Below are 12697 nucleotides of genomic sequence, written 5' to 3'. Positions count from 1 at the left end.
GGAGGAGCCACCAGATGTGACACGTCTCAAAACTCCAAAAAGTGTTTTTCAATGCGACGGAGAGCGAAGGTGTTCCCAAATAAACCCGAGCGTTATGTATTTACAAATAGGCAGTCACGTGGTCAGTGAGAGAATAATGTGAGGGGACACTTCAGAGTTACTTAAAAAAGTTTATTTAGTGATATTGCACTTTGAGACGGCTTCTGGAAAGCAGACAAAAATACATTTGGATGAAAGCGTTTGTTTTAATGAGAGCTACTCATAAAGGAAAAAAACTGAGAAAGGGTTGCAAACAGAAATCAAAAAATATTTCCTTCTAGAGCAGAGCAATACATGCTATATAAGCGAGCTGACTGCCATTAAAATTCCCCATGCATATATTTACAGGAAGCAAAGAAAGAAGACTGATTATCAGCTCTATAAATACAAGCGTACCTGCCTCTCCTATAGATAAATGGGTGGCGTCTTGCATAGTTAAAGTCAGCCGTGTTGTGGAGCTGCTGGAGGCTGCACATCATACTGTATCTGCTCTTGACAGCGCGTCGTGCCGTAGTTCAGAAAGACCTGAATCGATCGCTGGTATGTTTTTTTAATAAGACAAGCTGTGCAGAGTGCAGGCTCTGCGTACCTTAACATGTGAGATCATGACTGTCCTAGATTCTCTGCCATGCATTTATAATGTGTGGACACGGTTACTGATTCTGTTCATTTTGTACAAATCTGCTCGGGTGCCTACAGTTGATGAGAATAAAAAAAAAAAAACACACCATCTTTTCAGGTTTTTTAAACTTTTTTTCCCCCCTCCCCTCCCCTCCCTTGGGACTCCATTCCTTCCTTCCTTCTTTCCTTCCTTCCTTCCTTCCCATCCTGGTCTCAGCCATCCCTCAGGTGGTTGGAGGGGGCTTAAACCAGACCCAGAATGCGTGCCACCCACCAGTTACAGGGCATGATAACTCTACAGACCACCCTGCAGCCTTTGTAGTGGTACGGCCACGAGTTGTGCCCTCCCAGCGGCTCGCAGATCCTCTGGCAGTGGGTGTAGCCGCGACGGCACTCGGAGCAGCACACGCCCTGGTGGTCCAGCATGGGGTCGATGTTCATGTTGCCCTGCTCGCCCTCCAGAGCTCTCTGAGAGGAGGGAAGAGAGGACAGCGGTCAGACTCTGTGGCATGCTGCCTTGTCATAGTGTACATCTTCAGCAGCAGAAAAAGCTAATTTCAAACCAATTAAAAATGGATTTCTGACAGGCGGGATCGGGAGGAGGGGATGTTGTCAGATGTGGGTTTTTGTTGTCAAATATTTTCTTTTTCAACTCAGTGCTTGCTGTTTACCCCCCTCTGCGGTTGTCGAAAATGTGTTGGGGGATGCATCAGTCTTAGGGGTGGGAAGGGAGACGGATTAGGAAAAGTGGGGCCCAACATAAGGGGGAGAGCATGTGAATGTATGGGTCTGTGTGTGTGTGCGTGTGCGTGTGCTTTGCAGGGCAAGGGGGCCACAGGAGAGGAGGGGGTAGAGAGGGGTGTTGTGGAATTATTCATAGAGCCTCGGCACTGAAAGAAAAGCTTTGGACAGCCACGCACAGAAAACTCATGCTCAGAGAACACACCCACGCATACACTCAGATTGTCAGTGACAATCCGGGCCGCTCCACCGTGACCCCGGCATCTGCTGCCGCTTGTGCAGCTGTGAGAAACTCTCCTCGGGAAAAGCCTTCTCAGGTAGCCCTCCGATGCGAACGGACAGTTCTGAGCGCCATGGCCGGACGTAAACACAGGAGAGAGAAGAAACGTGCGAGCCTGCTTGGGTGACTCACCTGATAGGGGTTCTCCGGGTTGAACTGTGCCTCCACGTCCTCCTCCTCCTCCCCGACTGCCTGACGGCGCTGGCGGGGGGCAGCTCTCCTCTTCCTCTGGCCGCCTGCACACATCACAGTCTCAGCGTTTGACAGCAGACCAAATTTAGGAGCGGAGTGGCACTAATGTGGCACAGCTCCTGATTGCACAGCCGTTTCTCTGGCAGCATTTATGAAGTTGTCAACAGAAGCAGAGTAAAATTGCGTTTTGGGAACTATTGACCTGCCGGCATGCTAAAAATTGTACACTCAGTAGCTCAGAGACTTCAAAAAGTCTGCTTTTCTTCTCTCTCTGTTGTGATGTTATACTTGACACCATTTGACCCCTGTCAAATGTGTTCCCGTTCCTTTTTAGATGTACATTTTCATATCTTTACCATGAGCCGTGTGATTGCTTACTGGGCGAGTAGGTGGGACGGAGCCAGAAGATTGGCAGGTCTCCACACAGGTCCTTGATCTTGTTGCTGAGGAAGGCGGAGTCGGAGAGGGGCGCACCGGCCGCCACCCAGATCAGATTGTCCTCAAACTTGGCCGGCATCACTTCGTCCTCCTTCAGGAGAGAAGAAGGTGAGGCCCGTGCAAAGACAACAAAAAACAGAATACGCGATTGCTGAATGGGTAGTTGTTCATGTATCCTTTAAATAGCCCGCACTCCTCGCCTCCTGTCCGAGTCTAATCTGCATTAATGCCGCTCAGTTAATGCTCTTCATAAGAACATAAAATCTAGTAGTAAAAAATAAGCCCTTGAGGCATTAGTATACAGATTCCCTTAGCGCAAACGTTTAGCTGCATGCACAGTGTCAGGACTCATCAACATCTGAAGGGAAGCAGATTGGATGTCCTAAATTTACAGGTTCCTGCAGATAAACTAATGAGGTTTCCAGAGGAGAGACTGTAAACATACGTACTCTGTATCCACAGCCTGCAGGTAAAGAGGAATTCTGTGGGGATGATTTTGCCCAGAGGCATCTGTTCCTGAGGGCTGCACTGCACTAGCCACAGCCATGTTTGGGGAATGTTATCCTCCAACCTTTCAGAAATGCTGCTGCCGGGGCTTTTTTTTTTCCAGCTCAAATGATTTGCTGGAGGGACAAATAGAAGCGGGGGTCCTCCTTCACTGCTCGACTGACTGATAACAGTTTATCTGACCTACTCTCCCTGGATGGAGACGCATGTTTGTGTGCATCTGTGTGTGCTTATCCAACCCATATTTGCCATCACTCTCAATTATAGCAATTGACCAGCCTGCAGCAACCATTATAACAACATCTCCATGTCTCCACGCACACACGCTTACAGACAGACACACACAGCGTACAAATGATCATTTACGAGGCAAAGAGAGGCAATAACACAAACACACACAAAACTGCAAACGTGAAATAAATGATCGTTTATGAGGCAGACAGAGGCAATAAGAGCAGCCCTGCGTGATAATTAATTGTGTTCTCTCGTGTGTGTGTGTGTGTGTGCGTGCGTGCGTGTGAGCGTTTATGCGCATACACATTTATGAGAGCAATTCTGGTGATGTGGATTTATGTGGATGTGCGGCTTATGCACAACTAAATGATTTTAATTGTCAACCAGCTTCAATTGAGCAATCACAAGCTGTGGCGCTGGTGTGTTTTGTGATGACACACACACACACGGTACTGTATATGGAGTGTAGAGCTCTGCTGTGTATTTTCTGCCTTAATGGAGCCTGCCATAATGTCGCATGATGGGAACTCACACACATCTCTGCATACCATACATTAGCATCATATAAATTTTGACGACCAGCCAGCTTTTAGTACTAGTAAATATTTTGCAAAAGCTGCATTTTGTAACTAGTGGCTTAAATGGGCTAATGGGCTTCCTAAACATGTGTGTGTATATATATATATATTTGTTTTGGCAGTTTTGAAATATCCCTTTAGCATGCATTTTCCTCTCGCATGTGTTCCGTTATGAGTCGTTGGGTATAGATGCAGGCTAGGGACCAAACTGTCCATTCCTTAAAGAATAAAGCGCTAAATGACTTCACAGTCATTACAACAGTGCATAAAGCTAAACACTAAGAACATATTCTGACATACTCTTTGTGATGATGCTAGCAAGCTGATGTTCATAGGGCTTAATGCTAGAAATGTTCATTTAGCATGTTAGCATGCTAACATTCGCTAATTAGCATACAGCAGCTATAGCTGACACTGGTGGAGAAATATTTGCTAAACACACTGCCAACATTTTTTTTTTTTACCAAGCACGGAGACAAATTAAATATTAATTAATTGTATAGAAATGTTGATATTGCCAAATTCCTCATTTCCTCATATTAGGATATCTAAGATATCTAGCTGATAGCTTGCTCAACTATTGGCCTAGCTCGTTTCCAGATGGCAACATCGAGCAGCAGTGTTGTCATGAGTTCCCAGTACACCGCTTCCCAGCTCACAAGTTCCATTTGCCGTGGTTAGCAAGTATTATGCTGCTTTTACCGTTGTGTTGTGCATACCATGTTCGCGAGTTCAAATGAATGGTGCACTTTTTTGACATTCAAGGCCTTTGCATTTTCTACATTGTATTGCCCGCTTGTTAGCAGTCTACACTGTTAGCCTCTGTGATGCAGACAGTTCACCAACGGCAACCTCACAGCTTACCGTCAATGTTGCCACTTGAATGCCAAGCATTTTGTGTACACAACTTCCCATGTCGTAACCGCAAGCTCACAACTTCCTCTTGAAGGCAGCATTTGACCAATAACATGGTTTGAAGAGGTAGTGCTAGAAAAAGGCAGTGCTAAAATTGAAATAATCAGGTTTCAATTACCTAGGGGTTATGAAGGTCTGAACATAATTTCATGGCAATCCATCCAGTAGGCAATGGCATGTTTTAGGCTTAATCAACATGGGGGACCACCAGACAAACATTGCCATCCTTAAAGTCAAATACAGGCACACAACTTAAACAATAAGTAGGTTATTATTGAAAGATATGTTCCTCATTAGACAGCAGTAGGACCACAGGTAACCAGTAATCTTTGGTTGAGAAGTGGATTAGCTTATGTGTCCTCCAGGATTTCAGCATGTGTATGGGTTAGACAGATATGCCTACTTTTAGCACCGAGCAGAAAATATCCAGCGTGTTAGATGCTAAAACATCTGGGTTTGTAAAATACATAAGGAAGGGCCTACCTACTGTATATCCAAAGCCTCACAAAGTTCTTTAGACTTCAGGTTATGGGAACCCTCAGCTAATGGTGATTGATGTCAAAACTCACACATGGACTTCCAGTCATTCTGTACAATGTAAAATCAACCCACCAGCTCAAATGTCATCGTGTCCTTGTTTAGAGCCTCCAGGTCAGGCAGGTGAGCTTTCACCTGGGTCTTGATGAAGCACTTCTCTCCTCCTGAAAACCGGATCCCTGTTATCCCCTGGAAACACCAGGAACGAGAGAGACAGCACACATTGATCACATTTGTGCACGTTTTGAAATTAAAAAATATATATATATATATAATCACAGGAACTCTGTGATTAAAGGTCAAAATTTTAATAGTTAAAAAGACTAAAACTGCTGCTCCACTAGTCTGATTGGCCTGATTGGGGCACTTTAATTAAAGGTCAAAAACCACCAGTCTGAATGCAATGAAAATTGGAGGGACAATGCATCTTGACACTGATTGCCCCTAAGGGGATACCATGTCTGCTTGTTCTTAATTTCTCCGCTGTGGTAATGAGCCAATCTCCCCACAAGGGTCTTTAATGTTCCAGCCAATCTGATTTACTTCCCCTCTGACGCTCTCAACAGCCCTCTGATATTCTTCTATCGCTTTCAGCCGCACTCACAATCTCGAAATCATGGACCTCCACGGCCTCGTCCGCCCCGCTGCCGGTGCTGAATCTCTCCATGTTATTGGCTGTGTCGATCTCCATTGAACCCTCCTCCACTTTGCCGTTGATGCTCATGCTGTAGTGGACATTGTAGACCTGCACACACACACACACACACACACACACACCGTTTCAGACTGGCATGTAAGGTATGAGAGTCCTGAGAGTCACCCCACCCCCGGCGCTCTCTCTCCCTCTCCTTCACCCTCCTTCTCCGATCCAACACCGTGACTTCCCTGCACTCGTACAACCCCTCTTTTCTCAAATACTCTTTCAAACACACATTTATTCAAACTTAGCCAAAAGGATACAATCTGTAGAGCTCCTGGTAATGTAATTGCCCTTCTACAGAGCCTCTCCCTTGTGTGTTAATAACATTTTCTTGCTTCTTATTGGAAAAACATGCTCAGGAGGCTACATTTTGCCTCTCGTCTCTTGCACCTCTTGCCCCTGGAGCATCAGCCGGACCAGAGAGCCCCCTCCTCTGCCAGGATCCTCCACACCACATGCATACAACGCCTCCATTCACCAGGCTCTGCCTCAGACTGAACTGTGGGAATCGAGTGTTCAATTTATGTTTTACTGTTTGCCTACATGGGAAGAAAAAATCCTGCCTGAAGAACTGCTTTAGTCTGCTCCGAATGGAGAATCCAAGGTGCATTCTACCAGCTGATACATTTGGAAAACCACTTGTTTCAGCGATGACTTCAGTTAAGGGGCATTATTTTTATAGTGAGCTATTCCTGCCACTTTAGAAAGGTCAAGTGAAACTGCATTGGGAAAAAAGGAAAGGAAACTGATTAGTTTAGATTGAAAATAGGAGACTTCAGTGTGCTGCATCTTTTATTTCACCGTGAAGCCTATTGAAAAGCCATCATTTTTATATGTTTTAAATAGAAGTTGATCAATCATGTAGGCTTTCTCTGTTTGAATCTGATTATATCTATGGAACTTCTTTAAATGCCTTGAACAACCATAACCTGTGTTTTCTATACATTTGAGGAAATGGGGTAATGCACTCAACCCCCTCTCTCATTCTAACCATTTTCGTAAAGACCCTTCTTGAAATCTCTTTTACTATTTTGCAGAGTAAAGTGCACTCACACAGAGAGAATGGCAGGAATAAGGGAGAAAGTAAAAGATCGCCCTTACGTGTTTTTCATTGTTGTTCCAGAAGTAGAAAGCTCCGACGGCTCCCAGCAGAAGCAGAAGGGCTCCGACGATAAGCACCGCGATCCCGGCCTTCAGGAGGCGGCCGGTGGCGGCGGGTTTCACCGCCATGGCGGAGTAGGCCTACAGTTAAACAAACAAACCCCAAAAATAACAGCATGGTCAGATACCACTTTGATGGATGGCTAAATCATCTCAGTGTTTATTTAGAAATAAAAAAAGATTTGAAAACCCAGTTATGTAATTGTGCAATGATGTCCACACAACACTGTGACCCATTGTAATCTAGTCTGACCTTTCAAAAGACTTTGACCCTTACTGGCCCCCAAGTATAGACAATAGTTTATATGATAGTCTCATATAGTCTAAACAGATTAGCTCTACCAGTCGACAGAAACTCACCGGAGGCATTAACTGATGCAGATCCTCAGGTCCCGCCGAGGCGATTGGTACTTTCTCTGAGCTCCCGGCCATGACTGAAACCAAACACTTGACGAAACCACGGTCCACCAACTGACCAACTCTCTCTCTCTCTCTCCCTCTCTCTCTCTCTCCCAGAGGAGGAGGAGGTGAAGAGGAAGGACTGCCACTCCTTCTCAGACAAATGGTTTCAGTTTTGTGCCAGAACTGTGCGCAGTTTCAACTTCTGCGACTTTGAGTACAAAGGTAAAACATAACCTCCAGTTGGTGATCATCGCATCACGAGCGCTAATTTGAGCCAGAAGTTTTATGCTTTCTTTCAGAATATCATTAATGACTTTTATTCCTTTTGAAGATCATACGTGCTGCTCATGCAACTTATATGAGTGAGAGGCTGTGATCCCCTGGATTTCATTTCATTAGGCTTCATAACCTCTGAAGGTAGACCAAGATCTAATCAGTAATCTAGAGGATGAGGAAGGAGGTTGTGAAGGTTGTCTCCTCACATTTGCACATATCCCCTCCCCTCTCTCCCTCTCTGTTTCTCAAAGACTCCACAGACGGCTTAGGGTCAAAGGTGACTCTGGCAGAATGTTGCCTGTTTTTTTTTTCCATTCCAGCAGACATACATGGCAGTGTACAAAACACAGCTTTCTGAACGGATTTTGACATTATTCCTAACCCGACTTCCTCATCTTCGTCCAGAACAGTCGTTGATGTTATTAAAAATGCCCTGAATCCATGAATGATAATGACTGGATTACGTAAGGTAGCGCACGGCGCGCACTTGGCAGATCGACAAAAAACATCAGGATAAGTGAAAGGCAAGGACTTCACGTTCTTTGACAAAAATGCACACGTGTGTTTGGCTACCTGCATTCCTTCTCATCAATAGAAGCTTAGAAAATATGGAGTAAATTTGCTGTTACGCATACTCATGTCTGCTCTATGCGCACATTTTTTTCTTTTAGTAATTAATGTAGCCTAATAGAAACCTTGGTATTAATACCTGTATTAACATGCACGCATTCTGCAAATCAGTGCAGCTATTAAGTCAGTGAAAACTGAAAGAATAACCGTGAAGGCTCGGTATGTATGAGGTGACGGAGTGATTTGCTCGGAATACCTCGCGTCTGCTCTTGGCATCTCACCAGCGAAACTTTATTCACAGAGGGGGAAAAAAACTTAACTGACCTTCTCCAGCGGGCTGCAAGGACAGAGGCTCGCTGCTGCAATAACAGCGACGCCTGTTGGCTTTTACTAGAGACTGGCCTGACTAATGCTCCTGCGAGGCACACACAGACACCCTGCTCACCTGCGCACGGATCACGCTCTGTTTCGAACAAACGCTTGAACACGCATGTGTAGAACTGTATTTCAAAGTTTATTTCCTCTCAGAATATTGTGACCATTAAAAAAAATCTGTACAATTCATTATTATTGCATTCAAATAATTTCATACATTGTTATCAACTTGATACATTGTGGATCACCAGCCCTCTAACCGAAAAGTATCTGGGGCCATTTTAAATAGTAGGCATGCTTAAAGATCAATAATTACAATTTATATTTACACATCTTTGCTTAATCATTACTCTTATAAAAAATAAAATCTCTCTATGTACAAATCTTGCATATGATACACTTCATGTCCAACAAAATGTCTCAGTGATTGATTGGACTTCAAATGTGGCTTTTTTTTTTTTACATTAAAACAAAAAGAGAAACACACAAATATTAAGATATAAACTTATATGTGCACACTCTCCACAACAAATAACTTCAAATAGTTACATTATTCTCATTGTCAAGGAATCATAAATTAAAATTCTGAATACACTATACATTTCTTTGAGAGTGAGCTTAGGTGTGCAGTTTTAGACGTCGTTGTTGGGGCAGTGTGTTGGGGTGGGCGTGTAGACGGGGATGGATATGTCGCTGATCTCCTGCACCCTCACAGGTCTTGGCGGGGTGACCAGGACGTAGTCGTACTCTTTGTGCAGCACCTTCTCGTACACGCTCTGCAGCCCCACGGTTTTGGGGATGTGGGCCTGGTAGTAGTTGTCCCTGCGATTGGGGTCCCGGGGAAGCGAAGCCGTTTTGGAGAGGCTGCTGAATGAAGAGAGGGTCGGGGCTGGAGAGGGGGCTGCGTTGGCTCTCACCGCAGAGGGGCTCCAGCATCGATCTGAGTGACCCAGGACTTTACACTCACTGGTGCAGGCCCACAGAGCTGGACAAAGAGGGAGACAAGAGAGAGGAGTTAGGATCAGATTGGTGCACAACTAACTCACATGCCATCTGATGTACATTTGAGTCTCTTTTTCTATTGCCCTTACCATTTTGGCCACCCATGGGAGGAACCACTATCCCATCTTTCTTCAGGCCAGTGTCTCCGCTCACATCACTGTCACTGTCATTGAAGTCACTGTCCCCCTTGCCACTGTCTTTGCCACTAAAGGCAGGGTCCCTGGCAGAGATGGTGGTGTAAGAGTTCCCCTTCCAGATGGTGATGGGCCTCACAGCCTCCTTTCCATTTCCATAGCCAGGCAGAGTGGAGTAGCCCTGCAGGTGGAGAGAAGAGAGAGAAAACACACGTTAATAATGAACACACTGCAGATTACTCATTGTTGTGAGCCACACTACACCTCTCCTCCCCACACCCCATGAGTGCCATGTCCCAAAGGTTAATCTCACCTCATGTTTATTCCCTCGTTGCTTGCTGTTGTTGTCAGAGTCATACACACAGGGCACCTCGCTGCCGTCCTCTGAGGCCGAGCACATATCGCTGCCCCCGGGATGAGCCGAGGTGAAACCTCCGGGCTGGCTGCTGTAGGAGTGTCCGTCAAAGCCCGCTTCTCCTGCTGTTCCGTGGAGAGGCAGGAGCGGGTTGCCCGCCACGTGGTTCCTGCCCCGCTCCAGCGTGCCCTTCTCCCCGTATGAGTCGCTGTCTTCTCCGCTCTTGTCCCGCTTGCGCCGGTTGCAGGTGGTGGCGATGAGGATGATGGCAAGCAGCAGGAGGGTGCAGCTCCCAGCGAGGACAACGATAATCACCACCGACAGGTCCCACTGCGCGTGCACCTCGTCCCCGCTGCCTGGCTGGTACACGGTCCTGTCGCTCGGCGGGGAGCCCGCGATGATGAGGAAGTGGAGCGTGGCGGTGGAGGTCAGCGCCGGCCTCCCGTTGTCACTCACCGTCACGGTCAAGCTCAGGGTTTCGTCCACTTCGTGGCTCAGCACCTGGTTGAGGTAGATCTCCCCCGTGGCTTTGTTAACGGAGAACACGGAGGGCTCGCCGGTGGCCAGGCCGTAGGACAGCTCCGAGTTCACGCCCTCGTCCGCATCCCGCGCCTCCACCCTGGTGATGACGTAGCCGCTCGGCGCGTCCCGGGGCAGGAGGACCTCAGCGGAGCCGTTATGGAGAGCCGGCTGGATGATGATGGGAGCGTTATCATTCTGGTCCACTATCCTCACGTAGACGTTGGCGCTGCCGGACAGGGCCGGTGAGCCGCCGTCGCTGGCCGTGATGCGGAGCTCCAGCTGTTTCATGACTTCATAGTTGAAGCTCCGGAGCGCGTAAAGCGACCCGCTGGCGGGGTCCAGGGACACAAAGGTAGAAATTGGAGAGCCCATAAAATAAGTGTCCGCCAGTTTGTAGCTGACCTTCCCATTTGACCCCATGTCCATGTCCCGCGCCACTACGGTGGCGATGTATGCGCCAGGTGCGTTGTTTTCTACCACGGCCACCTCATACACAGGCTTACTGAACACCGGAGCGTTGTCGTTCTCATCTGTCAGCCTGATGGTGTACTGAGTGATGGTCCTGAAGGGAGGGGAGCCCAGGTCCTCCGCCACTACTGTCAGGTTATATTCGGGGATTTTCTCACGGTCTAGGGGGCTGGTGCTCACAATCATGAAGCTGTCCTCGTACGCCTGCTGTAGCCTGAAGTGATCGTGTCCGTACAGAGTGCAGTGCACCTGCCCGTTAGCGCCAGAGTCTCTGTCCGAGGTGCTGACCAGCGCCACGAAACTCTCTCTCGCCGCCGCCTCGGTGATGTACGCTATTCCCGCCGTGATGGACGTCATGGGGGTGATCGAGATCTCCGGTGCGTTGTCATTAACGTCCTGTACTTGCACTACAATTTTACAGATGGCCGGGCTCGGGTTCGGACCCAGGTCGGTGGCCTGGACGTCAAACTCGTACGTGGTCTTACTTTCAAAGTCAATGGGGCTCTCTAGAGTGAGCCGTCCGGTTTTCCTGTCCACTCTGAAGAGTTGCCTTATTTCTGTGGGTACCTGGTTACCGAACCCGTACACCACCTCGCCGTTCAGCCCCTCGTCCGGGTCCTCTGCGTTCAGGTCCAGCAAGAGGTAGCCCACCGGCGCGTCTTCGGGCAGGTCCACGGAGAAGCTGTTCCTGTCGAACACCGGGCTGTTGTCGTTGTAGTCTTTCACCTTGATGTTGATGCGCGTTGTTCCGGAGCGGGACGGGTTGCCGCCGTCCATGGCAATCAGCTCGAGCGCGTAAGAACCCTGCGTCTCCCGGTCCAACTCCTTCATAAGCACCAGCTCCGCATATTTAACCCCGTCGGCCCTGCTGAGCACGTCGATTGAAAAGTGGCTGTTGACGGAGATCTGGTAGCTTTGGATGTAGTTCACCCCAACATCCTCATCCACGGCAAAGTCCAGCGGGATCCGCGTGCCCACCGCTGTGTTCTCGGAGATCTCCAGACTCGACTCTTTCCGGGGGAACTCGGGGGTGTTGTCGTTGATGTCCTTGACCTCCACCTCGACGTGGATGAGTTTGAACTGCTCTTTGGAGAAGCTGACCACGTCGAAAGCGATGAGGCAGTGCAGGGTGTGTTTGCAGATCCGCTCTCTGTCTATCCTTTCGCCTATGGTCAGTTGCCCGTCGCTCTCCCTCAGACGGATGAAAGACGAGTTGAACTGTTTCATCATCCTGAAATTGGTCCTGGAGCCCCCCGAGGAAGAGGGACTGGAGGAGATGTCCTTGGCCAAGTTTCCAATCACTGTCCCCGGTGCGTCTTCCTCAAATGTCTGATATTTCATCGTCTTTCCTTGTGTGACAGCAGTCAGGCTTGCCAAACAGGCGCACAATAACACCGACAGCCCGTTCCACCCTATTTCTCCCATCTTGACACCTTCTCTCCCAAATATTCTGAAATTCAGAAAACTGTCCTCAGTGCGTCCAACTTTGGATTTAAAAAATAAAACTCAGAAAAAGCTGCTCCTTCCGTCCTCTACTCGACTCTTCTGTGTTGCTTTTTTAATATAAAACCTGTCATAAATATTCCATATGTCTTTCAATGCGCACTAGACGCGCTCCGCTCTCTCTATACTGGAGGTGTGCTGCTCTCT

General features: G+C 47.7%; 2 protein-coding genes across 2 annotated transcripts; both read right to left on the bottom strand.

The window, feature by feature from the left end:
- Nucleotides 1–903: 903 nt before the first annotated feature.
- LOC311490098 (leukocyte cell-derived chemotaxin 1-like) lies at nucleotides 904–7569 on the bottom strand (the record flags this gene model as incomplete). The annotated part of the gene is made up of 7 exons (XM_084547456.1): nucleotides 7304–7569; nucleotides 6884–7024; nucleotides 5687–5827; nucleotides 5158–5271; nucleotides 2252–2402; nucleotides 1814–1917; nucleotides 904–1128 (listed from the first exon to the last, which is right to left on the bottom strand). Exons 1-7 carry the CDS (start codon nucleotides 7373–7375, stop codon nucleotides 904–906), a joined length of 948 nt encoding a protein of 315 aa, XP_084403582.1. The 5' UTR covers nucleotides 7376–7569.
- Nucleotides 7570–9198: 1629 nt separating this feature from the next.
- On the bottom strand, nucleotides 9199–12472 carry LOC311490004 (protocadherin-8-like; the record flags this gene model as incomplete). The annotated part of the gene is made up of 3 exons (XM_084547338.1): nucleotides 9199–9551; nucleotides 9658–9883; nucleotides 10016–12472. The coding sequence occupies 3 exons, from the start codon at nucleotides 12470–12472 to the stop codon at nucleotides 9199–9201; spliced, it is 3036 nt and encodes a 1011-aa protein (XP_084403464.1).
- Between the last annotated feature and the right edge of the window lie 225 nt (nucleotides 12473–12697).

This window comes from Chelon labrosus, assembly GCF_963514085.1.
Source record: "Chelon labrosus genome assembly, chromosome: 6".
In the NCBI taxonomy this organism is placed as follows: Eukaryota; Metazoa; Chordata; class Actinopteri; order Mugiliformes; family Mugilidae; genus Chelon; species Chelon labrosus.
The sequence above is the reverse complement of the archived record's forward strand: the minus strand, read 5'-3'. Positions and strand labels throughout refer to the sequence as shown.